The following is a 27203-nucleotide window of genomic DNA, read 5'->3' as shown; positions in this document are numbered from 1 at the left end:
GGAGGGGGCCGTCAGTTTGCGCCTGCGCTCTCGGGGGGGGACGGGGGGCGGTGTCTCCGCTTCTGCAAGCGGCCGCTGGTGTTCGCGAAAGGTCGCGGGATGACTCCGCGGTGCCAGGTAAGGGTGGCGGTCCTGCGGGCGGGCTTGGGCGCAGAGCTTTACCAGCTGTCTCTAGCCTCTGCTCGTTTGCTTCACTGGTCTGGTCAGCAACACCCTCTGCCCCCTTTGCCGTACCCTAAGTTCGTGTGGTAAGTCCGCCGCCACCGTGGCTCCCCTCCCGGCTTCGGGGCGGCGCTCAGGCCACCCCAGCAAAGGTCAAGGCCACTCGAGGAATTCTTGGTGTCCAGGCCGCGGCGTTGAGGACCGACTCGTGTTTAAAGACGCCCTAGGTCTCTTAGGTCCCTGTTTCTCGAATTATTTTGATGAAGACATGAGAATTGTTTTGAAGACATGCCCATTTGTGGTAATTTCTTAAATTAGTCCTAGGAAATACCAGCTTATCCTGTCTTTCAAACCCGCTTGCGTTTATAATCGTCAGGTTTTGTATGTTGCATAACTTTATCCAGGGCAGCTGGATCCAGCGTTTCGTAAGCTATTATGAAAGGTTAACCGTGAAAGACGAGTTTCACTTATGTAGTCTGTTTGTTTGTTTGTTTGTTTGTTTATTTATTCATTCATTCATTCATTCATTCATTCATTCAAATGATTAATCTCTTGACTAAGACATTTGGACACTTAACTCTGCGGGATCGTAAGTGTTTATAAAAGATGCCATGGTTTTATGTTGCTTTAACAGACAAATTTTAAGATATATTTAGGATTTTAATTATGGCATAATTTAGCTTATAAAGCTAAAAAGGCATCCAGAAACTACTTCAAATTGTGTTAAATAAAGATTTTCCAAATTTGAACTTGTAGGTAGGTTGAAATTTTGTATGGATGATTTAATTTTCTCTCATCTATAAACTTTGATTGAAATAATACCTTTGAAAACCAAGAAAAACTTTTGATGTAGGCAGACAGTGAAGGACTATGAATTGTTATTGTTGAAAGCATTTCTCCTCTTTTCAGGTTGAAGTGTTGTATTTTGCAAAAAGCGCTGAAATAGCAGGAGTTCGTTCAGAGACCATTTCTGTGCCGCAACAAATAAAAGCATTGCAGCTGTGGAAAGAGATAGAAACTCGACATCCTGGGTAGTTAATAATTTGTGGAATGCGAATGATTAACCCTTGTTAATATTTTAAAAAATGTGTTAATGATAAAAGCAAAAGCAAAAAAAAAGTTGGTTTTGCTTTTCATTCCTAATGTTGTAAAGGACCATTAATTATATTTTCCTGAAAGTGCACCTAAAACTTAAATCCTTCAAGAAAAGCCTTGAAGAGGCTAAAGATATTTTACTAAAACACTGGGAGACTCCCAGAGGAATATGGTTTTATACCTGCTTTTTATAAGTTACAAATTACAGAAAATGTAGGTTCTGCGTTTTTATAACATTGAATGAAATTGTTACAACTTCTGTTAAAAATGTGTGCCTTAAAATTTATTGGCCCACCTCCTCTTAAGAGAATTCAAAATAGAGGTTTCTAAGGTTAAAAAAAAAAAAGTGAGGTAAACCATAGATGTTACTGAATTTGAATTTTTGCAGTATATTTTTTGTGATTCTTGAGAATCTGTAATTTTAATGCTAATGTTCCTACCTAAGTCTTCTTGGGACAAAGTATAAAAGTGACTTTTTTGAAAGTGTTCCAGGAACGTTATTAATATCACTTAAATCTATATAGATGTTTAACCTGGAAGTACTAATGCTTTGTATAACATACTTCTCAATGCATGTTCAAAAGGAAAACTACCTGTATTTGTTTGCTAATGCTGCCAGATTTCAGTATACTAGAAATGGGTTGACTTTTATAAGGGGAATTTATTATGTTACTAAGTTAGAGGTCTAAGGCCATAAAAATGTCCAAACTAGGAATCCATAGAAAGATATCTTGACTCAAGGAAGGTTGATGGGTCCAGAGCACCACTGTCAGCTGGGAAGGTGTCTGCTGGGGACTTTGGCTTTGGGTTTCAGACAGCTTCCTGGGGTGTTTTCTTTCTGCATCTCCAAATGTCTGTGTCTCACGTTGACTCTGAGCTTTCTCCAAAATGTTCCCGGTTTTAAAGGACTCCAGTAAGCTAATCAAGGCCCACCTTGAATGGATGGAGTCACATCCTCTAATCAGAAGGACACACCCACAACTGAGTCTGTCACAGCTCCATGGAAACAATCCAGTGAAAGGTTTCCATGCTGAATAATAGATCTGGCCCCACAGAATTGGATCAGGATGAAAACATGCTTTTCCTGGGGCACATAATTGTTTCAAACTGACACAGTATCTCTTCTTGCTTCCCCATCTTTTACGTTCTTAAGGTGCTCTTCTGATTAAACAAACACAGTAGGGCCTTTGCACTACCTCATCTCTAAGCTTTTTACCTGTAGGGAAACACGCGCTCTTGTGAGAAATAGCCTAGCTATGCTCAGAATGTACTTAGATGAAAGCTGCCTGGGGAGAAGAGTGGGAGTTTTCTTTTTTTGGCTTCATCTGAATGCTGTATCCAGTGTAGGTTTTTCTTAAGATGCACAATGCCCAGTAAAAAATTGTTAGCAGCTTAATGTGTTAAGTGGGTTAAGTATGTCCCTCAGTTGACTATGAGAAGTCAGTTTAGTAGGTTTGCAGATGCTTCTCAGAATGGTGTTTATTTAATGTCTTTAGTTTTGGTTGAAAAGACATGGGGTATATCACAGCACTGATCCTTCAAATCATACTTTTTTTTTTTCCCTTCAGATTGGCTGATGTCAGAAATCAGATGATATTTGCTGTTCGTCAAGAATATGTCGAGCTTGGAGATCAACTCCTCCTGCTTCAGTCAGGAGATGAAGTTGCCATTATCCCACCCATTAGTGGAGGATAGTGCTTTTGAGCCACTTGGGTATTGCAATTTGATTGGCTTAATCAGTGTTGTGGAGAAGGATCATACAGATGATAACTTTTGATTGTTTGCCGTTACTATATGCCCTTTGCGAATAAATGTCCACCAACTCTTGATGCCACAGCTCTTCTTTGGTGCAGACATACTTATGAAAATATCTACCTGCCATCTCTGTCTCAGTTCTGTTGTTAACAATTTAATGTCAGTTTGATTTGTTCATTATAATCATTAACATAGTTTATTGAGACCTGAATATGTCCCAGGCATGACAGTATTAATATCTCCATTTTGCAGCTAGGAAAACTGAAATTCAGAGAAGTTAGAAAAACTTGCCTATGATCATCATATAGGTAATAAGTGTCAAAGTCAGCAAATGTGCTCAGATTGTTGTACTCTCTATATGCTTTTTTGCAAATATATTTAATAATACTGGATAATATAACTCCTGGGCACAGAGAAATATAGAAAAATTGCACAGTTGGAAAGTGGAAAGACCTCTATGCATGAAAGAGAAAGCCCGCCATTTCCCAGGTATAAAGGTGCAGGTTTATTATAGCTGTGTGGCAGGTGACTCTGACCCATGTCATTTTTCTAAACAACTTGAGTAGGATTATATGTAAAAACATTCCTCAATATGGTTAGGAGAGGCCGTGCTTCACTTAAAAAGAGAAAGAATAAGGACTAATTTATTGTCACTGAAGAATAAATAATGTGAATTAAAAAAAATTATCCCTGATTTAAAAAGAAAAATTCTTGGTAAGTTAGGAATGAAAGAAAGCTTTCTTAATTTGATAGGGTTTTTATTCAAAATCAATAGTAAATATACTTAATTGCAAGCATTGGTGTCATTAAAGAAAGAAGCCTGGTTTTATTTTGTTTCATATATATATTTTTTACTCTGATGGAGATCCTAGCCAGTGCCCTAAGTGAAGAATAAATATTGAAAAGCAGATTGTCCAATATGTTGACAGTCATATTGGATAGGAATTCAGCAGGAGAGAATTTTAGTCAGAGGAACTGTGAGCAAAACCCCCATGGAGTAAATGCTTGATGTGTTTTGCATATAGGAAATTGGAAAACGTGGCTAAGTCTTAGAGAGTCTAAACAGGATAGACTCACTTTTTTTTTAAGCCCTGATTTTAAGTGTTTTATTGGCTTATAAATGTCAATTACAAGGATCCCTTAATATTTTGACATAGTTATCTGTCTAAATAAAATCTTTCCCAGGCCTACTATCTGGAAAAAATAGAAGAATTCCTTGTTAGATGTGTATCTCGGTTTTATTGGAAACAGTTATTACCATATCATCACCATGATTTTATGAGGTTCTTAAATGGTATTTTGCAGCTTGGGTTCAGAAAATAGTGGACTGCCATAAAAGGAATATGTATTTGTAATAATTAGAGCTGACCCCAGAATATTGTGTATTTGAGTTTAATAGGATCTGTATTATGTCATTTTAAAACCTACCAGTTATATTTTAATAGGCTATTTCCTTGTAGAATAAAAAGTTGTGAAAATTCAGAATGGTAAGAAACTCCTGTACCAAGTTTCCTATACTTATGCTTTACTGAAAGATAAAGAGGTAGAAGCAATTGGAGTGACATATTTAGGAGGTGAATTGAGTCCAGTGCTGTATGAATAATCCTGCTTTTCTGTTCTGTAGCTGGAAGGACATAGGGACACGAATATGGACTTAGTAAGACCCTTTGGTAGGAATTTCAGCACCTTGACTGAGTCCTTATCTTCTCTAAGTCCCCTTTCATTCATCTTTCAGTTGGGACAAAACCTTGCAGGATTTATGGTTATATCCTGACTCCTCATCATGGCCTACAAGTTCCTACCTCTGCCTGTCTAGCCTTAGCCCATCCATTCATTCTCTCCCTCCTTCCCTGGAGCACGCCATCCTCTTTCTTGTCCCAGAGGCTTTGTATATTTGCCGTTGTTTCTGCCTGGGATCCTTTCCTCCAATTTCTTTACATGGCCGGCTTCTTATTTTTCGGGTTCCAACTATAAATGTTAACTTTTTGAGAGAAGCTTCCCTTGATTCCCTTATCTCATGTGCCTCTTCTCCCCATCCCCATGCTCTGTCACAGAACCTTGTTTACTTCTATAAGTTGTCCCTGTTGTAATTATTTTACTTGTTTATTGCTTTGTTTTTCCCCATTAGAATACATGTGCCGTGAGGGCAGCGAGCCTATATCTTTTGTTCCCTGCTGTACAGCCAGGGCCTGGCTTTAGTCCCTGGCACTTCTGAGTGTATACTAAAAGTTGATAAATGGATTGAGAAAATATATGGGGAAAGACTTTGCACAACACCTGGGGAATAAGCATGCAGTTCATTCTCTTATTTCTTCAGTTATATAATCAGAATTGTGCCAGACTGTGCAATGAACTCCAGGCCTGTAGACTAGTCCTCACTTCTTTATCGATTAACTTATCTCTCCTTCTCTGTTTTGAATGAAGGACAAAGCAGTTCTAGGTGTGGTGCTTGGTAGTGCAGTGGTTAGAGGTGATGTGTTTGCAGATGGAGGTGGCAGTATGTAAAATATATCATGATGGGAGTTAGGACTAGCAATTACAGAATTTGGAATGAATTTAACATATGAGATGAATCACATTTTAAGGTGATCATTGTAATGGTAAATTCCATTTTATATCATGTTTAATTCATTAGGGGCATATATAAATATATTGAGTTTTGCTAAATTTGCCATGTGCTTATTTTAATCACTCAGGTCAAATCATGCCTCTCAACACATCTAATGTAGAAAAAATACAAATTGAAAAGCGGCCTCTAATTTGGTGTTTTTCCCCTAAAAACAGTGTTAAGGTTTATTAATATTCTATTTCTAGGAAAGATATGAATGAAATTGAAGAGAAATCTAAAGATATAATAATGTTCACTGCCGAGAAACTCTCAGTAGATGAAGTCTCACAATTGGTGATTTCTCCACTCTGTGGTGCAGTATCCCTATTTGTAGGTGAGTTGTAATTTTTATAGCATTTATTGACTATGCAAAACAGTAGAAATTAGCAAGTATGTCCCATGTTCAGTGTTATATATATTAATATTCAGAGGATTTTAAGATGTTGAACTACAAACCAAAAAGATCCATATTAGCAGTTAGAAAAATTTTTTTCTTCATGTTTTGTAATTTAATATTAAATTACTGGGCACTAGAAAAGTAGGAGAAAAGTCATTGTTTGGAAAAGCAATCCATATTTTTCAAATAACGAGGGGAAAAATGTATGTAATGATAGTCCTGGGTGCATAAATTCATTCCTTTTAAGTATCACATGTTGACTGTAAGTCAGAAAAGGAATATGCCCTCAGTTATTAATATGAGCCTTTATTAATCTGTGTCATTTTATTCCTTTGTCATTTGTGTACTTATCCTGTTTTTCCTACAGATTATCTCATAGAAAATTTCAAAGTAATTTTCAGACCCATTGTTTTATTTGTTACTGTTAAAAAATAATCCTTTTTTATTCTTTTAATGTGTTATTTGTATTATAGAGAAAACTTCATTGCAATTATTATTATTATTTTTTTTTTAGGAACTACAAGAAATAATTGTGAAGGGAAAAAAGTCATTAGCTTAGAATATGAAGCATATCTACCAATGGCAGAAAATGAAGTCAGAAAAATTTGTAACGACATCAGGCAGAAATGGCCAGTCAGTCACATAGCAGTATTCCATAGACTTGGGTATGGTTTGTCGTTTTTTTTTCCCAATGGATTCTTGGATCTGTCATAGGAATTATAGATTACCATGAAAGGAATGTTTGTGAATTATTTCTGGAAGCAAAGAGATATGTGGCCGATCCCTTGAGTGGCCATGACTTGGTTGCAGCATTGGCCATGATGTAGTTGCCTCTGGTGCTGGAACAGTAATACTGCAGAAAGGAAGAGACTTTCAGCCCTGGGCCTCAAGACCTGTGTAATGGGTACTAATGTCTTTGAAGCCTCTTGAGAATTACTTTGTTGTGTAGGCTCTGTTTGTATGTCAGTCTGCTGGAGATTCTTTGTGATGCAAATGCCTTTGAAGGCCACAGAGTAAGTTTGCCTCTTTATACCAATAAGAGGAGTAGAGTTCTTAGACTTTAAAAAGAAGCCAGTTATTATAACTACCTCTATCTTATCGGATTAGTTATTAAATTTTGTTATTAAAAACTATAACTTTAATTGGTAACCATTATTTTTATTAATTAATGTTATAGATTCTATTGCTGGATATCCATTGCTATTTTAGTATCATTTTGAATTCTGTGTTATACTCAGTGTACTGTAACTATCTCTAGGCAGTACCTAGCACTACTGTGCTTGTTTGTTTGAATCAGATGTTTATGAATCAATGAAAAGTCCCTTTCCCCTTCGTACAGGTTTAGTAATTGGATGCTAACAAACTAACCACAAGCTCAGTATCTCCTCTTGCAGAAGATAACTGCGATGAATTACTATTTTCTAACTAAACTGACATTGGAGTGTTTCTAAAGCTGTTAAATGTTTCTTCAGGCATGTTTAATTGTAATTTTTTCATATGCCTAGCAGATTCTCTCAGACATAGATTCAGAGGAGAAGGTAATGCTTTTTCTTCTTCTGAAAGCTTGGTTCCAGTGTCAGAAGCAAGCATAATTATTGCTGTGTCCTCAGCCCACAGGGCTGCATCCCTGGAAGCTGTGAGTTTTGCCATTGACACTTTGAAAGCAAGGGTGCCTATATGGAAAAAGGTAAGTTAAAAAATACCTAATTTTGTCATTTGGATGTGACAGTTTTTCTTAATAATTCCTGGTAAAGGGTGGGAAGTCAAACAGTTTGTATTCATGCTCTTTTCCTGACTAATTTGTTTTACCTGTGAAATAGGGATTTTATATTATACCTCCTTTCCATGGTTTGTTAAGCATAAAAATAAGTGCCTCAAAGACTATAAAGCCTCAACAAGTGGTAAGAATTAGAGTCCCTACTCTAAACTGTACCATTGGTTTATACATGAAGTAATTTTCCTTGAATTTTGGTCTTCCCTTTGGAGGGTAAGAATAATTGTGACTATTTAGGCAGTAGCTAAAATGAGAGATTTCTCAGGACGTATAAGTCCTCTATAGCCCCTTCTTTTTAGGAAAAAAGGGGGATTAACTGCCTCTTCTGAGAAAGTATATAGTAAGTTGATTTAAAAATATAAATAGGAAAATATAACTTGTTTTCTGTTAATAAGTCAAACCAATTAATAAGAACAAATAGCTTTCTGTCTAAATAGAAAATTCTGAAGAAATTAAAAGGGCCAACTCTCTACTTTCTCCCTGGCATAGCAACATTTACAGTGAGACTATCCTGAACTTGGAAACATGTAATTACACTTAGGAGTCTAGAATTGCCCTAAGTAATTACACTTAGGAGTCTAGAAGGCCAGAGCAGACTAAGACTATTTAGGGGTTGAGTCTCTGCTCCTCCATAGGAGCATGCTGTCTCAAATGAGCAAATTGAGCTCAGAACCAGGGCCTGTGAAATTCAGTGGTCATATTTTCTGAATAAAAATGGAAGCCCATTTGATATGGGTATACTTTGGGATTAGAGGGTAGGATATGTGACATGAAGCTGTCTTAGTAAACTCACTTGATTGGTTGCTTTGCCATGGACAAAGGCTGCCACCATTGAGACAGACCATAAGGCAGGTCCCAAAGAGAGAGAGAGAGGAAGAGTATTCCAGAATGAGCTGCGTGAGTGGGCATCAGGCGTTGCTTTCTTTACTAGGTAGGAAAGATCAGACAGCTGACAGAAAATACTTAGTGGGTAGGTCCAGAAAGTAAGGGAAAGTTGCAAGAGTTGGGGCTTGCTTTTGTTTTTATGTGTTGAGAAAGTAGCTGAACTCTATTTGCTCTTCTCTGTCTGCAGAAGGTTGAGGGGTGTACAGGTGTTGAGAGGACAGTAGAGTCTGGATTCTTACTCCTACAGAATAGAATTTGACTTAGAGAATAAGAAGAGCAAGTAGTATGTTATCCTCCTCTTCCTTTGCAAGATTCTTTAAATTCTTAGGTCTGCTTCTAGTCACAGCCTGGGCTTTGAGATCATCTGTGATGTAAAGAAGGGGTGGGCACGTAGGGAGGGCCATGCTTTATGGAGCAGTTTTGCCAGAGAGTGGCTCAAATCTGCTTAAGCTCTAGTCCTTTACTGTCTGCCTACACCAAAACTTCTTAGTTTTCAAATATATTATTGTTCTTGTGCCTTTGGAAGAGCATATTTAGCAATGAATAGGTGTGCTGGGAAAGAAAAAAAAATGTTTAAAGACTTTCCATCTTCCTGAATGTTTCCTTGCTGACACTGCTGCCTTACCTGGCCCTCAATGGAATTAATTGATTTTTTTCCCTTCCGTGGTTGCACCTTATCATGTTATAGTTTCTTGATGTCTATTTCTCCTACTGGATTAGGAATCCTTAAGTGTAGGGAGCATCTTTATTCACTTTTCTGCTCTCATTCCCTTATACAAATATATAGTGGATTCTTGAAAGAGTAATAGAATTAAATAGATGTGGTATTCCACTAGCCTGATTTATTCAAATGTATTTGCATTTATTAAAATGTACTATTTTGAATACCTGATATGCTTCTGTTTTTTAGGAAATGTATGAAGAGTCACCATCGTCTTGGAAAAGAAACAAAGAGTGCTTTTGGGCAACCAACAGTTAAATCACTTGTTATTTTAGAGTACTGAATTTTAAATTTGGTTAACTTTTATCTGTATTTACATTTCGATTTTTCCTCTTAACAACATAGTAATTTTTACTGAAGCATAAAAAGAAGAGAGAAAAAAGGAAACTAAATAGAAATAAAGGACAGGGGCTTACTTATATTGAAACTAGTGAGAGGAAGGACTTGAGGGAAGAACTGGGATAATTTAAATCTCTGCCATGGTAGAGATACCATTGCATGACTGAATTCTGATGGTAACTCCACTCACACTGAGGCCCTGTTCACTGATTTTAACTCCTCAGAGAGCCTTCCTTCTCCTCACACCCACCCAATACATAGCATTATCAGGGATGTATGACAGGAATGTTGGCAAAGCTGGAAGGGATGAAAAATTGTTGTCAGTCTTGATATTATGTATTTTTATAATTTATATACCTTAAAAAATGAACTGAAACTAAATAAACACATGATTTTAAAGTTTAAAAACAATGTTTCCTTTCATGCGGGAGACCCGGGTTTGATTCCTGGACCATGCCCCCCCCAAAAAAAACAAAAACAAAAACAATGCTTTCTATTTTTTTTTAATTCAGTCATGATACTTAAAATATAATCTGGGAATTTCTAGCATTTCAGAATATATACTCTTAAATAATATATTTAATTAGTTATTAATTTATATCAGTATAAAATTGTAAAACTAGACTAACAAGGTGATTTGTGTTTTAATGGTGGATGATGTTTACATTTTTTCTTTTTAGCAGCTTATGAAACATTAATGAAGTCATTAATAAACAGTTAAGTTTTCTACAAGTTGTCTACACTAAACAAACAATGAATTTTTTCCTGGGCAATTTATACTGTCTAGATAATATCTGAGCATATAAGTTCTGCACAGTTCTTAAAGTGGTAAAATAGCAGCATAATTTTAGGCAGTTGGCATCATCACGTAATTTGCAGTTTGTATCCTGGTAACAAAGATTATACTTCCAGGCACTTAGATTTTTTAAAAGTTGCTGTCATAAAGAAACACACATAGTGATACTATTTGTTACATTTAATAAAAACATGTCTACCTAAGAATTTATTCAACACCTGTTGAATATTGAACACCTCTTCTATGCCAGGCCTCTAACCAGTGGCCCTATCCACCAACCTGAAATACCAGTAGGGAAGAAACTCCGTCTCTCTTTGGCCAAGACCTATAGAACAGACCCATGGACTTTAGGAATCTCCTAGTTACTTGGTACCTATTCGTTGGCCTGGTCCAGAGAGATGGGCCAGGAAGATATTGGGAGGCCAGATAAATCCCCACTTACTTGCTTACTGGCACAGGGTTGCCTCTCTGGTATCAGCCTTGCCCTCTTTCAGTTCAATGCCTCCCTCTCCTTTCCACCAAACTTTAACCTGCCCCCATTTGAGAACAGGGACTGTGTGTTGGACAGAGTGAGCTGTGTTAGATCTGAAAGCTCATTACCATGGGGTTACTGTGCCGTTAGATATTCCTTGGATTTTGCTTCCATGTTAATATAAAGTCTGTATGTTATGTTACATATGTTAATAGGAAGTATTGCAGTCTTTAAGAGTTTTCTCATTTCTTGAAAGTATCTTTACTGGTGGCATTCATACTTTGAGGAACATAACATTCTTTAAGCATGTTTTTAAGGAATCATGCTTTCATAAAGTAGGTCTTATTCTAAGTCTTTAATATATAATTATGCTTTTAAGTCCCCAATACAGAGGCTAAGGAGTTAATCTGGGGTCTTCTGGACCTGAAATGGGACCATCCCTGGTGCATCAGTGCATTGCACTGGACTTAGAGTCTTCATTCATCCTTACTTCCTTAGGAGTGGCATAATTAATCGATAGTTGAGATATTAAGAAACTGGGCTGGCTTTCACAACATCTGACAGCCTTTTTTTCTCTCTAACTTTCAAGTAGTCAGAAGAGTAACCTTTAAAAATTAGCCTGTAAGTATATTTCTTGAAAGGGCTCAAGGCCACTTTGCAGCTGTAACGTGATAGCTAGATAAGTTCACTCGAGAAACAGGAAAATCATATTACACGTATCAAGTATTTTTGAGCAGGTAACAACATGTAATGACTTTTATCTTTTTTGAATGAAAATGAAAGCAAATGGTCAATTAATGAAGAACTTTTGGATATTTTTGCCCTTTGCATATGCTGTATAGAGTCAGTAGATTTTCAGTATGTTTTGAGAAATAATTGTTTCTCAACAGATCCCTGCTATTAGAGAGTTAGAAAATGGACGCCTGAATATATCCTGAATCCAGCAACTTCTTGCCTCCACTGCCACTTCTCCAGTCCAAGCCACCTTTGCTTTTCTCTTTGAGTACTGCATTTGCCTGATGACAGTCCCCCTGGGACCACTCTCCCTCTTTCCCTCCTCCAGTCTCTATTATAATGGTTTTAAAAGTTAGATCATTTCATCACCCTATTCGGAAACTTCCAGTAGCTAATCACATCCTAGAACCTCAAAATCCTCCCTGTGCCTACAAAATCTGTGTGATCACGCCCGTGCCAGCACCCTAGCTTCCTCTCTTGTTCCAGGTTGGCTGCTTTGGTATGACTGTTAGGTGGCAGGCTTATTCCTACCTTAGAGCCTCTACAGGTCTGGTGTCTAGAATGTACTTCCTCCAGATACCCCCATAGTCTGCTTCCTCACTTTATTCCACGCCTTGCTTAAACATTTCCTTCTCAGACAGCCTTCCCCAACTACCCTAGTCACTGTTGGAATTCCTTTGTCAAGTGTGCTTTATAGTTTGTCATGGCACTTCAGCACTATCTGATGTACTGTGTTTCTGCTTAGCTGAATCACTAGACCGTAAGTTTCTTGAGGTCAGGGAGTTTGTCTTTGCCATTGTTCTCACCTTAGTGCTTAGACAGTACCTGAGTCCGTAGTATACACTCACATAGTTGTTGAATGAATGTCATTGGTGTGAAATAGCATCTTCCAAATTAGAAATACCTGACAAGTGCAGTTATAGTACTTTGGGAGGATCCTAAATGAATGAATAACTATGAGGAACTTTTCTCCTCCACTCCCTTTTCACTTGCATCCTGTGCCATTTTTACATAGTTCCTGAGTATCTGGAAAGTCCAAAAGCCTCTCTTAGGCAACTGATTTGCATGATGTAGTTAGGTAGATCATCTGATAGAGGGCAGCAGAGCTGGGGTGCTAGTTAGAGCAATCAGATTTTTAGTAAGCTACTTTTATTTGCATAGAACCAAAAAGTTCAGTAATAGCCATGTTCTCTAAGTAAATAAGGTTGGAGTGATCCTTAGATGAAAATTATACCTGATTTTTAAAGATAATTTTCTGTCTTTAGTATCTTATTTCAAATACGAGTTATGTATGATAAGGAAGTTTTAAAAAATGCTGTATGTAGTTTTTACAAGGTAATTTCAAATAAAAGAGATTTTTTTCTAAAAAGGAAATAAATACAAAATTACTTGCCATAAACTGTATGGGACAAAATGGTAGCTTTAATACAGATTTAATGCAGATCTCTGGCAGCATATTCTAAACTGTTCTATGCAAAAAAAAAAATTTTTTTTTTCTTCTGCATTGTATTTTAACATAAAGTACATTGCAAACACACTTTTTGGGTGGTGGTTATGCAGTAAGCTTACTTTCCGAAATGGTTCACCACAATTAGATGGCAGGAAGGCATGAGAGATGGCCTGATAGTGAATAGAGATGTTTGTGCATACCTCTCAACCTTTACATTAAATGTGCCATCTACATGATGATGGCCTATGATCCTCATATGAGTCTTGTTTTATAATTTCAGCGTATCCATGAATTTTAACTAAAAATGTTTCATTCTTCCTCCTTGCTACTAAACTTTTTAAAAAAATGTAGATAGCTGTAGTTTTGCATTCTTGCAGCAGTTTAGCTGATTTTTCTTTTTCTCTCTGCTTTATTCCAAGTACTCAGTTTATTTCAAGAAGAAAGTTGAGCTTCAGAGCAGTATTTCTCAAAACTTTAATGTGATATAAATCACTTGAGGATCTTGTTTCAGATTTAGTAGTTCTGGGGCAGCACCTGAGGTCTGCATTTTGTGACAGGCTCCCTGGTGATGCAATCCTGCTTGTCTCTGGACCACACTTTGAGTAGCAAGGCTTTACATTAAGTTCTGAACTTTAAAGGCAGTTTGATGCTCCTGCAAACATCCTGGTGGTTATGGCTAGAAAAGTTAAAAGATTAGAAATAGCTGGTTACAACCTCAATGTTCTTATTTGTGGCTCTTGAATATGTTCTGAAGCAAAGGGAGGGCATAAGATAAATACAGTGAAATACATAAGCTGTACAAACCCAAACTAAATAGCTTTATTTTCAAAACAATTTTAATGATATTCTGCAGTGTGGTATGAAAACAATGATTTACAATTAAATATTATTTTCTGATTCTCATACTTTAATATGAGAAAAGATCTTAATTTTTGTTATTACTCCAGTTGGATTTTCGTTTCTCAGAAATGAATTTTGTAACTTGAGGTACAAACATGCATACATTAATTTTATTTCCAGTGGAGAGAAAAAAGTAAAAATCAGTCAGAAACAACAAACATAGTGACCTCATCTTAACAAAGAGTCATGCATTATGTATGAAGGAAAATACCCAAGACAATTTCTCCTTTAAAAAATATACAGTTCTGGGCAGGCCATTGTGGTTCGGCTGGCAGACTTCTCACCTGCCATGCTGGAGACCCAGGTTCATTTCCCGGTGCCTGCCCATGTTAGAAAAAATATGTGTGTGTGTGTATATAGTTCTCACACACGTGTGCAATATATACACTTATATTTTAACTTTATGTGCCAAAATAAACAAATCAAGTACATAAGAAACTATCTTTTTATATTTACAAGTTGGCTACATTTTCATTCCTTAAGGTTCAAGGAAGTAGTTAACAGTTTTCATTGATTTGGAACTTTATCCCTGTTTTTCACCTATCGCTACTTAAATTAGTCTATCACACTGACTAAAGTGGGTATGTCTTAATGTACATGAAGGGCATGGTCCTAAAAAGTTTTGTATACAGTTATATGTGCAAATTGAAATATTGCAGATGGACGGGGGAGCTCAGATTAAGGAACCCCACTTCTGTTTAATGTCTTAACTCAAGGGTTTTCATATATTGGGTTATAGCTGTATTTCAGTATAATTAACATTGTAAAATTATAGTTTTAGTTTAATCATTTGTGTGATTTTGTTAAATTGGTACTAGCTTTCCTTACCCTTCACAGTTAATAGATAACTTTAACTATTTTATAAAAACAATATGCCAACTAGAAATAGTTTCTTTCCAGTTAGGAGTTCTTATTTTGCTACTGACTGATGTACAACTCCAAATCCCCATGCAGTTTCTTCATGAAATGTTACTGTTTTATAGCCATGCATGATGCCACTCAAAGGTTTTAGCACATTCTATAGGTCTTGTGTATATACCATTTATGAAATGGAAATTTTAACATGGCATCTTTTAAGTCCCATACTCTTAAAGCAAAGGTATGGCTGAATACATAACTTTTTTCCCAAACACTTAAAAAAAAAATTTTATTGTATGAATACTTACCTTTGCTTAAAAGCTTAAAAGTACTTGAGAAATACTCCTCACTAGAGACTTTGCCTCTAATTATTTCTCTGATACCAGAACGTATCTATTAGGGCCACTTTCTTCTAGTGCAGTGGTTTTTACCAGGGTGGTTTTGCATCCACGGGGACATTTGGTATTACATTCGGTATCACAAAAATGTGAGACATTTTTTGGTTGTTAGGCCCAGGGGATGGGAAACTGCTATAGGCACCTAGCATAGAAGCCAGGGATGCTACTAAACATCCTAAAATGCACAGCTTCCCAGAAGACATAATTAGCTGGCTGCAAATTTCAATAGTGCCAAGTTTGAGAAAGCCTGCCCTAGTGTGATAAATGATGCAGAGACAAGTGGCTAAGGTTTTAGTTTACAGTAATACAACTGCATGAAAACTATGCAGTCAAGACAGATTGCCTAAGCCAAGACTCGCCAAAGCTCTAAAGTTCACTGTGCTTATGTCACCTGAGTTTAGTGCTTAGCCAAGGAAGATGAGGCAGAGTACAATAAAAGGAATGGCATGCTATAATTCTTTATGTAGCAGATGGAAGAACCAGTACATGTATATACAGTAGTTACATGGTCTATTCAATATACTCTAACAACTTAATGGCCGGCTTCTCCTCCACTTTTATTTTTAAATAATAATTTTCATGGGAATGAAACAGTGGTTTGAATCTACATAGCTGTTATAAGAGTTGGGCTCTGGCATTCTATTAGAGAATGATGTGCTGTTTTTGGTATAAACCTCTGACATTTTATGGCTAATTGTTTTTTTCTTCTTGTGGTATTTTTGCATGTGTGTCAAATGCAAATGCAGAATAAATCATCAAATAGTCAGATAGCTGGCTCCTGGATTGCCAATACAGAGCCCAGGCCAGCAGTGCAGTAAAGTCAGATGCAAATGGGCAAATATGTTTTCCTTTGACTTCTTTTCAAAGTGAAATTCTTGGAGGATTGTCTATTTGAATTAAAAGAAATCCAGATCCTAGACTTTTCAAGTTAAAAGCATCACTTTTAACTCCAACTCAGTTTTCCCATCTTATTAATCAAGACTGAGTTTTACAGAGGCTGAGTGACTTGTCCAGAGCTTTAAATATGTTGTTTCTGACAAAATAATCTCTACAGCCCTTGCCTCTTCCTTCTGCCCATCTCTCCTAGAGAACATGTGGGTTCAAATATAGAGAAAAGAAGGTGTAAAAAGTAGAAATGGTTGGTGTCCCAAAAGTGTGGTCCATTTCCATCAGGATGCTTGTTAAAATGTAGGCAATTGGGCCTCATCCAAATCTGACCAAATAAACTCAGGGGTTGGGGCCTGATAATCTACCTTTGAACAAGCTTGACCAGGTAAAGCCACTCTTCTGGAAGTTTAAGTACTGCAGAAACAATGCAGAGTGGACTTGCCAATCTGGTGGTTTCCAGTGCCTTGCAGTAACTTTTAAGCACATGCCCCCCTAATTCCTAGATTAGCCCAGTTGGCTTGAAGGAATGGGAGTTTTGAAAGAGAAGTAAAAGATGGTGGATAACAGGCTTTAGAGGGCTCCAGATCATGGGGGCCCCAGGAGGTGGAAGGGTGCTTCACTAAGGGAAGACAAAAGATTCCAAACAAAGCATTTATCTTTCAAGAATTCTCCAGGGATTTGCGTGGCAGTTGTGTTTCCTATAAGAGAAAGGAGGCTGTGCCAGTCTGAAACTGTTGTGTATGCCAAAGAAGCCATGTTTTTTAATCCTCATTCACTATTGCTGGGTGGAATCTTTTTGTTTCCATGGAGATAGATATGAATGACCCAATTGTGGGTGGTAACTTGATTAGATGGTTTCCATGGAGATGTGTCTCCACCCATTCAAGGTGGGGTTGCTTACTGGAGCCCTTTAACAGGGATCCATTTGGAAGAAGCTACAGTGCAGACGGAGCCCACATAGCCAGAGACCTTTGGAGATGAAAGAAAATGCCCCTGGGGAAGCCACTGAAGAAGCTGGGGGAGAAAGCTAACTGAAATCGTTGCCACTTGCCTTCCCAGCTGACAGAGTGTCCAGAAGACAAGACCCCAGATGCTTAGCCACTTGCCTTCCCAGCTGACAGAGGTGTTCCACATGGTATCAGCCTTTTTTGAGTGAATAACCTCTTGTTGATGCCTTAATTTGGACATTTTCACAGCCTCAGAACTGTAAACTTGCAATTTAATAATTCCCTTTCTAAAAGCTGTTCTCTTTCTGGTATATTGCATTCTGGCAGCTCTAGCAAACTAAAACAGAATTTGGTACCAGAAAATTAGGGTGCTGCAGTTTGCAAATACCAGACGTGTTGGAATAGCTTTTTAAATGGACAAGAAGATTCTGGAAGAGTTCTGAGGAGCATGATAGAGAAGGCCTAGAATGCTTTGAAGAGACTGTTGGTAGACACATGGGCTCCAAAGATACCTCTGATGAGGCTTTAGACAGAAATGAGAAATGTGTCATTGCAAACTGGAATAACGGTGACCCTTGTTTTAAAATGGCAGGCGATCTGCCAAAATTGACTACTGGTTTTGTATGGAAGGCAGATTTTAAAAGCCATGAACTTAGATATTTAGCAGAAGAGATTTCCAAATTAAATGTGGAAAGTGCGGCCTGGTTTCTCCTCGCTGTTGATAGTGAAATGCAACAGGAAAGAGAGATAAATTGAGAACTGAACACTTGGGTACAAAGAAACCAGAAGTTGATAGTCTGGAAAATTCTGGGCTTCCAGAAAGGGAGACCCCGGAGAGTAGTGTCCTATGTGAGGATTTAACCAAACATGGAACCAGACAGTCATTTGTCAGAGGCTGGGCCTCCAGAGAACAGCTCTTTACCATGAATATTATTGGATTAGCATTTTAAACACAATTTTGTGCCTTGGCCTCTAAACCACCCTCCTCCTCCATCTAAGCAGAGAATTCCTCATCAAGGGGCATACTCTAAATGCTATCAGTTATTCCAGCATGTTTTGACAATTACATCAGAGCAAGAATGCGACTCTGAAGGAGCAGCTATGCGCCGAAAGGAATCAAGGGCAAATTTTACCTAGTTTATAAATAAAATGATAATTTAAAAGCATTCTGTGAGGCAACTCTGGATGAGCAGCGTAAGTTGAAGACCTGCGTTGCTTTCCCCACATTTGTTAACGTTAATATTCAAGTTAATATATATCTATACTGGGTATATCCACTTTAGTTATTGCAGTTTAAAAGCAATTGCTTTGAAGACAGTGTTTTCCCCCCAAATCAGAGAAAGTTATTTGCTTTGACTTGTCATGCAAGAAGACATTTCATGTTTCTGACACAATGCACGTTTTCACGTAAACCCTGGACCAGCCAGATTAACGATTATCCCCCCACCCCCACCCCATAAAATAAGTTGTTTCGCCCATTTACCGTAACTGTCTACCGCAGTTTCTTCATTCCCAACTGACCGGCAGTTTCTCTTAAAATAAAATATCAGGCTAGTTTCCCTATTACATTATAAAACACTAGGATTTAAAAAAATCCATTCACGCAAATAGCAAACACTAGCTGTGATGCAGCCCCCAGTTCTCACTGCAGTTAGAACTGCTGGATGGTTTGGCTATTTAGTTCTGTAGACTCGTCAATCTCGTCTGGGTTTTTGGTCATTTTTTCATATTTTCTTTTGAAGAAGCCAAGCTGTAAAGAGGACAATATAAAAATGTTGTGGTTTAATTCTGTACAGTTCCTTTAAAAACAAACCCTTTTGCTGCCCACTTTCTGTAAAGCACCTCTGGGGAATCCCCGGGGCCCTGGGGCATGGAGCATGCAAACTATTGATCTGGTATTACCCTTTTAAGAGGAAATTAATATGCAAGTTGTATAAAATCATATTTTTCAAAATCTACTTATACAGCTGAATAAAGTCTATAGGGGGCCTGGATGAAGGAAGGCTTTTTTTTTTTTTTAAGGATAAGGCCACATCAAAGGAGATAATAACGATTGTTTACAAGGTCACGAGTGAGGAATGGCAAATAAACTTGCATCTCCTTTTTTATGATGGACAAGTATCATATAAACCTTAATGTTGCAATTTTGTACAGAACTTCAAGATAGATGACTTCAGGAGCACTGTATTTTAAAATATGATAATGCTTCTTACCTTCCATAAAATTGCAACCAGAGTTAATAGCAGAAGGATTCCAGCAATTATACTTCCTAGTATAACTCCTGTTGGTACTTCGGCTTTCTCATCAGGTTTCATTATTGTAACAGGAATCTGTAAATGTATATGCAGAACAATTGAGCCATTTAATTTTAGCACTGAGAGGAAGTGAAGTGGTCTTGTCCAACCCTAATTTTACAAATAAAGGTCCACAGCTCCAGAAAAGTGACATGACTTACTCATAATTGTGTTTCTCAAACATTGTGCTGTACAATTTGTAGAGAAAATATTCTAGCAAAGTACAGGTAAGGAATTCAAATCTAGTTTTTTCACCCCTCTAACTGCATCAGTTTTTAGTGCCTATGTCATGTCTGACAATCTCAGATGCTTTGATTATTTATAAAAGAAGAGTTTCAGTTTCTGACATATGCTCTCATCTTCAAGTGAAAGCATTTGAAACCCAGTCTTGGGGAGAGGAGTCAAAGAACTAACTAACAACAACAACAAAAAAAACAACAAAACAAATCCCTGTGATTAAATAACAACAGCAACTCTGTATTGGGTTCTTAATATATTGATTTCACTTAACTCTCATTCAAGGTTGCTCGATATAAATTGTTTAAAAAGTAGCCATAATATCTCAGGGCTCAAGCTGACCTTTTCAGTGATAGAACTGTCCTTGAGACTTCAGATGATTCTTTGTGTCTACTTCCCAGTATACTTTGTGACCTTGTAAAGGAATGGTTTCTAAGAGCTCTAACACTAAAATTGTGTATTCCTTTTTATTTTTTATTATTAATTGGGGAAGAATCTCAAGCATTTCCTTCACCAGAGCTATTCTTTGGAGCAAAACAAGGGGACAATATCTAATTAATTTACTTGATTTAACATTGAATTACAGTGGCAGAAGGACTAGTTTTTGTCACATAATTTATGGGTTGGGTTAAACTTGAAGTTGGCTTTTGGTGACTGTATTTCTCCTCATTTGTATCTCTAAGAGCAAGGTTTTATAACATTATGAATAAGCTGACTATAAATTTATATAGTCCACTGCTGAATGACAGTCATATCCTATTTCACTCTATTCCAGAGCTTTCTCTCTGAGTTTTATGGATCAACATGAATATGTGAGTACAAGATTTTGACTATCATGTTTTTAAATGGGTCAGGGATTCAAATAACTTTGAGAATCACCTATTTTTTTTATTCCAAGCCTTATTCAAGAAATTTTTTGAATTAAAAAAATAATACCATAGACACAACTAAGCAATAGTTGGCCTCTCTTATCACTATTTCTCAGAGAAAAAAAATCAAGAAAACATTCTAATAGGTTCATTAAAATAATTTGAATTTTCACTTAAAATGTTTAATACTGCTTTCTAAAATAATGAAGACTTCAGCAGAGTGTCAGGTATTGACTGAACACCACACTTTTCTAAAATGAGTTTTAAAAAGTTCTATAATACTTTCCCCCTAGGATAAGTCCATTGCTTTTTGAATCTGACTCCGTTTCTGCTTTTCCAACCCCCAATCTCTGAAGAGAGTTTGTGAGTCTATACTAAGTTTCTAAACCAGAAGCAGAAAAACCATCATCTATTGTGTGGAATCATTTTCCCTGGGACAAGACTGGACTGGCAGTATGATGAGCTGTATCTCAGGCACAGAGAGAGAGAGGCCCAAAGTTTGTGGGGCCATTTACTTTAGAACTAAATCCATAGGCTGGAATAGCAGACTGAAATCAGTTGCAAAGCTGGCCTTGGGGGCAGAGTCTTCAAGTAGCTTCCAGATTTTAACAAAAGCAACAGAAAGAAAATGCTCAGGGTTCTGCCAATAGATTAGCTGTACATAGAAGTCCCACTAGCTCTAAATCTGGCTATTATAACCAACGTTTCAGTGCAAAAGAAAGCTACCCTATGCCAGATCTTGAAACAGAAAGCTTTTGTTTTCTGTGAAAGTATTTTTCTCTGCAAAAACTTTCCATCAAGGGGAGCATTTATAATTTTCTAGAATGTAGGCCTAATGAAGGAACATTTTGAACAGCGTCAGCAAAATATATAGAGAAAAATTCTAATAAATGGCTTATTTATTAAGGATGCTTCAGCTCTTTAGAAAATACTAAAAATTATGCGATTTAAAAAAGTAAGCATGACCTGGGTTTTTTAGACTAAGATTTAGTTCATTTTGTGTAAGCACCGGAGAAAAGAAGCATTGATGGTGCTGGTTTGGGCACAGAGGATGGACTCAGTTGAGCCACAAGCCAGATGGACCCTTTTGGCTGTGCCTTCCATTGAATCATTACTTCTAGGAAAACAGTCTTACGAACCTTGGGGTGGGCAAAGGGCAAGTACATCATTAAACTTTTTGAATGGCACACATCCCTGCCAGAAGCTCAATATAATAAATATCAGACATTTAGAGTTTCAGTAACATACTTTTACATACATGTAGGCATGTAAGAAGAATGACTAGTCAACGATTTAAGAAACGGAGTGCCCATTATAGTTTTCAGTGCCCATGGGGGAGGGGCACATGCACTCACCACAACAGTGTTTTCTTCAATCACATATATCTGAGGATTATAGGTGTCAATTTCGGCAGCTGCTGTCAGCTGTATCGTCTGGAAAGTTGACTGGAATGTAAGAATACAAAACATATTTTATCCTAGTGGAAGTTAATGCCTGAACCCCAACATGTTTATGATTTATTTCCTTGTGGAAAGTGATAAGAGCAAAAGCCGACACTGAAGACACAACTATTTTGGGCGCTTGAACCGGAATATGCAGTGGACTGCACGTGGGAAGTACCTGGGAAGCTTTTAGTATGGATGTCTGTCCCTGCTAGGACAAATTAAATCCAAATCTCTGGGGGCAGGGTCCAGTCATCAGCAGGTGAAAGTGACTCTCCAGATTATTTAATTTGCAAACAGGATGAAAAACATGTTTAAGAAATAATTTTTTAATTGGGGAAGATCATGTTCTAGATTTAAAACAAACTAATGAATGGGACATGAGGGGAAGTTGAAAACCCAATGTTTTTATATTATCTGAATAAACCACATGATGGAACAGAAAACAGTAAGAAGGGAAGAACATTCCTTATGGGGACACATGTAAATACTTCTGTTTAAAAGTAAACTTGGAATGAATGGATACATTTTGGCATGTACATCAATGGAATATCATTTGGTCATAGAAAGGAATGATGTATCGATACATGCTATAGCGTGATGAACCCTGACAACATTATGCTAAATGAAAGAAGCCAGGCACAAAAGGTCATATATGATTCCATTTATATGAAATATCCAGAAGAGGTAAATCCATGGAGACAGAAAAAGTAGATTGGTAGTGGCCAGGGGATGGGGGTAGAGAGAAATGGAGAACAGCTGCTTTATGAGTACAGGAATTCCTTTTGGAGACAATAAAAATATTTTGGGGGCGGGCCACGCCCGCCGTAAGAGTGCTTGCCTGCCATGCCCAAGGACCTGGGTTCGATTCCCGGTGCCTGCCCATGTAAAAAAAAAAAAAAAAATTTTGGAACTAGATGGGGTGGTGCTTGTACAACTTTGTGAATGCACTAAATGACACTGAATAAAAATGCTTAATTTTGATTTATGTTAATTTCATCTACATTTTTAAAAGAGTAAATTAGAAGTTGGGGGCCAAGCATGTAAGCAGCAGGCATCTAACCATTTTGGAAACAGTCATGTGGTTATATAACGGTGATAAATTCAATGTTCCCAATCTAAGCATTTTATCAAATATTACTTGATTAGGGGCAGGCATATAAGAAGGACCTATATTTTACACTGATGTTTGTAGTAACTGTGCCAGTTTGGGCCTTCTCTTGGTGGACCCCAGAGAAGGTTTGTCCTTTAATTCTCATTCACTATTCCTGGCTGGGAGCTTTGTGATTGTTCCCGTAGAGATGTGACTCACCCGACTGTGGGTATTAACTTTTGATTAGAGGGAGATGTGACTCCACCCATTCCATGTGGGCCTTGACTAGAACCCTTTGAAAAAGGAAACATTTTGGAGAGAGTCCTTTTTAGAGCGATGAAGACAGAGCCCATGTAGACAGAGACCTTTGGAGATGAAGAAGGAAAACACCCCCTAGGGGAGCTTCATGAAACAAGAAGCCTGGAGAGAAAGCTAGCAGATGTCGCCATGTTCGCCATTTGCCTTTCCAGTTGAGAGAGAAACCCTCTTCATTGGCTTTGCTTGAGTGAAGGTAAACTCTCATTGGTGCCTTAATTTGGACATTTCTATAGACTCGCTTTAATCTGGACATTTTTACTACTTCAGAACTGAAACTTGCAACTTATTAAATTCCCCTTTTAAAAGCCATTCCGTTTCTGGTATATTGCAATTTGGCAGCTAGCAAACTAGAAGAGTAACCTTCTAATACGAAACATTTTTTCCCAGGGAAATATTAAAAATTTACTGTCTTTTTTTTCCCTATAATACAAATATTGGGCCTGATGCTTACTGTGAAATACGATAAAATGTCCAGACTTTAGACCTGCTTTCATATCTGCCGACAAGGATTAGGTTTTTCTGGTTACTAAGGCACATGATTCAATATAACTGTGAGGTAATTCACCAAACTATAGTAGCCAGAAAGAAAGAATGCATTTCCAAAAACTGAGCAATTTCCTTTCTACTGGCTCCAACTCTCTAATTATTCATCTTAATTTTCTCAAGATGGAAGATCACATCAGATGTTAACCCTGAGCTCCTAAATATTATTGGGGAAACATTAAGAGTATTAATAATGGTTCATCTGAAAATTATTTTAAAAAAAAGAAGGTAGCAGTGAAATGAATGTTGGTTTCATAGTGTCTAGAGACTAAAAATGAAAGCGTTCTTTCCTATAAGGCTGATATATCTATACTTGCAGGTCAGATCCTTGCCACAGTTATGCAGTATCCTGCAGGGTTAACAAGTAGTAGTGGTAGCTAGGGCATCAGGGAGAGGTGAGATTCATCAAGCTTTTTTTTGACAAATGGCAGCCATGTTGGCATCAGTTTGGAGGCCTGAGAATTGCTTGGCGAGGGAATGACTTGAAATGTTATGCTGGCTTGCACTGCATCAGAAAAAAGGTGACAACAAAAGGCAGTACATTAATGGGCTCTGAAACAGGAAATGAGATCCATATTTCAGACTGGAGCCCCTATGTGGTCTGATCACAGACACTCTCCTGTTGAAATAGCTGAACACAAGGTGGGGCTAACCATTTGACCTTCCAGGAAGAAGGAAGAGACTCAGGACTTGACATATAATAACTCTCAGGAGTATTTTCTCAGTTGAACCACCAGAACCACATTGGAAAAGCTTAAATAATTCACTTCTGAAGAATTTTCCTGCCAAAAATGAAACTGCTGCTATTGAAGAATTTTGAGAGGTACTTTAAAAGTCTTAGCAGTTAAATTGATGTAGCTTTAAACAAACTCAAGCAAAACCAAATGCTTTTTACAGAGCCAGGGCGATTGCATTCTGATGTGCAACAGTTTTCCTTCCCAGCTGGCAAAAGTTGCTATGAAAACATTTGTTCCTCAAATCCAAAGATCCCAGAACTAACTGTGAAACAGTCATCAAGCTGCAGCAGCTGGGAAGGTAGTGTGACCAAAGGGCATGCTTCACAGCTTACAGCATTCAGAGTCAACCTGGAAGTCTGAAAACTAGAGCAACTAACAAGAAAACAAAATAAAAGAAAGCAAGGGAAAAAACCAACACTCTTCACACCCCTTTCTCCCCCAATTCTCTCTTTACCTTTCCCCCCATTTTTTACCATTCCTTTTTTCTAGTATATCTTTTTCTAAGAATATTTTCTATATTTTGAATCCAGGGGCAAGTTCAGAGGGAGGTTATTCTCTAGTCTTATATGTAACTCCATTGCAAGTAATGGGGTTTGTGGGCGAGATCCTGAAATGGTAAGAAACAGAGAGTAAGCACCTTGTTTGAAAAAAAAATCCAATGAAAGCCACATACTAATATGTACTTTGCTGCCTCACCAGAGCCAGTGCTAGTAAAAGGAGTTGCTAGCCCCATCCATAACTGGATTTATGCAGCTCCGTCTATATATTTTTCATGCCAGACTGAAATTCTGGCTACTGCAATCCCCACTGAAAGCAGATATCTGTGAGGCAGAGTCACACCTGCCATTTGGACAAACAACACTGACACTGATTTGGCACTTTCTTCAAACATTTCCTGGTGGTTGAGATGACATAAAAAATTATGTGCACAGTGGGCTTTCATCAGAGAAAGAATAAGACAGGAAAGCCAATGGGTTACCTGGCTCTCATTCTAAAGAAAGATCCTTATGTTAGATTCATTTACTGGGTGGAATGAGATCACCACCATTAAATTATCAAATCATTAGCAGAGAGAGGTCAAGGAATGAACACGGGCAAGTGCATTTTGATCTGGGTGTGGTGGAGGAGACTGGGGAAAATGGAAAAGTTTAGTTCATTGGTGGGGGAGACAAAGTAACGGGCTCCTTGCAGCCAAGGAACAGTAGAGGGGTCTTTAACCCTATTCACAGGGATGCTGAAGTAGTAGCTTGGGGTGGAGTCTAAGAAGCAGACTCTTTCACGAGTGCCCCACGTGATTCTGAGGTTAAGCCAGATGGGACAGACATTGGAAATTTTCCTTTCCTTCCAAGGTAAAATTGCACTGCAGTTTTGGATACTGCTGCCATGAACCAGAACACTCATTTTGTCAAAGGGTGAGAAATTCTTGACCATGAAGCATTAAATTTTCTTCTATTGATAATCCTGACAAATCAAGCTGATACTTACTGCCGCAAAAGTTCCATTCCAAATTCTGGTAGACACATTGACAAAGTATTCTCCTTTCATCTGAAGGTCTTTCAGCCAGCAGGTGACATTACTACATGAAGCTGTTTGGCAGTTCTTTCAAGTTTGAGGTATTGGTCAAAGAAGAGAGAGGATTAGTATGGATGTAAAAAAATAAATATTAACATTTTACAAACATAGCTAAAACAGTCCTGGGAAGGATCTGGGGAAACAGGTAATCTCAAACACTGTTAGTAGTTATAGTCCTTCTTTGAGGGATTTTGGTACTATGTCCCAAAATGTAAAATGTGTATACCCTTTATGCTAGCCATTCCCTGTCTGTATATATGGCCTCAGGGGATAATCATAAATATGTGGGGAAAAGTATACTGCACCTGTTTTTGGCACTACTGTTTCTGGAAGTAGAATAAAAATTGCAAACAGCTTTTTTTTTACCAACAATGTACTAGTTAATGAAATTATTGAACATATACAAGATGCAAAACAATTTAGTCATTAACTTAATGACAGAGATGCACTCCTTAAGTTTAAAGAATCTATGACAAATTGGTTTATAAGAAAGATAGCATGGCCCATTTAGGTAGCAATTCACAGGTATCTGCATATGGATACATGCTTACTTATGTAGGGAAGGATGTTCATTGAATGTTAAGAATAGCATTATTTAGATTTATGGAAAATTCTAGTTTCTTCCTTGTGATTTTTTGCATTGCTTGAATTCTTCACAATGGGCAGTTGCCATTTTTTACAAAATCAGTAAAACATGTTCAAAAAATAAGGAAATTAGTGAAAATATACTATCTTGGCATACCCAGAGATGAGTTGCTATTAGACATTTTTACATACTACAGTTTAAACATTTACACAGTGTTTACACTGTAATTACTTAAACAAGAAACACTATTTCATTCTCCTATTTTGCTCTTTTCCCTATCCTTCATGAAATAAAACATGTAACAAAAGAAGACAGAGAGTATTTCAGTATGG

General features: G+C 37.5%; 2 protein-coding genes across 6 annotated transcripts in view; one reads left to right on the top strand and one right to left on the bottom strand.

The window, feature by feature from the left end:
- Positions 1 to 41: 41 nt before the first annotated feature.
- MOCS2 (molybdenum cofactor synthesis 2) lies at positions 42 to 10468 on the top strand. Of its 2 annotated transcripts, none has more exons than XM_077117130.1 (6): positions 42 to 117; positions 2826 to 2970; positions 5827 to 5954; positions 6532 to 6682; positions 7581 to 7704; positions 9587 to 10468. In XM_077117130.1, exons 2-6 carry the CDS (start codon positions 2873 to 2875, stop codon positions 9653 to 9655), a joined length of 570 nt encoding a protein of 189 aa, XP_076973245.1. In that variant the 5' UTR covers positions 42 to 117; positions 2826 to 2872; the 3' UTR covers positions 9656 to 10468. The 2 variants fall into 2 exon arrangements, with proteins under 2 accessions (XP_076973245.1, XP_076973244.1); XM_077117129.1 differs by lacking the exon at positions 42 to 117 and adding an exon at positions 1079 to 1193.
- A 3179-nt stretch (positions 10469 to 13647) lies between these two features.
- ITGA2 (integrin subunit alpha 2) overlaps positions 13648 to 27203 on the bottom strand; it is a 97446-nt gene continuing 83890 nt past the window's right edge. For 2 of the 4 annotated variants that reach the window (XM_077117127.1, XM_077117128.1), the window contains exons 28-31: positions 26199 to 26312; positions 21936 to 22025; positions 19394 to 19510; positions 13648 to 18930 (exon numbers count right to left, since the gene is read on the bottom strand). In XM_077117127.1, the coding sequence (XP_076973242.1) occupies positions 18832 to 18930; positions 19394 to 19510; positions 21936 to 22025; positions 26199 to 26312 (420 nt within the window). In that variant the 3' untranslated portion in view covers positions 13648 to 18831. The remainder of the gene's footprint in view (positions 18931 to 19393; positions 19511 to 21935; positions 22026 to 26198; positions 26313 to 27203) is intronic. The other 2 variants (XR_013157958.1, XR_013157959.1) reach the window with 2 other exon arrangements.

This window comes from Tamandua tetradactyla, chromosome 9, assembly GCF_023851605.1.
Source record: "Tamandua tetradactyla isolate mTamTet1 chromosome 9, mTamTet1.pri, whole genome shotgun sequence".
NCBI classification, from domain to species: Eukaryota; Metazoa; Chordata; class Mammalia; order Pilosa; family Myrmecophagidae; genus Tamandua; species Tamandua tetradactyla.
The sequence above is the reverse complement of the archived record's forward strand: the minus strand, read 5'-3'. Positions and strand labels throughout refer to the sequence as shown.

Bases quoted from the DNA above. Each gene is read 5' to 3' on its own strand.
- MOCS2 (XM_077117130.1), top strand. From the start codon at position 2,873: ATGTCGAGCTTGGAGATCAACTCCTCCTGCTTCAGTCAGGAGATGAAG. The intron at 5,955-6,531 runs GTGAGTTGTAAT...TTTTTTTTTTAG, and splicing joins TGCAGTATCCCTATTTGTAG to GAACTACAAGAAATAATTGT. The intron at 6,683-7,580 runs GTATGGTTTGTC...TTCTTCTGAAAG, and splicing joins GCAGTATTCCATAGACTTGG to CTTGGTTCCAGTGTCAGAAG.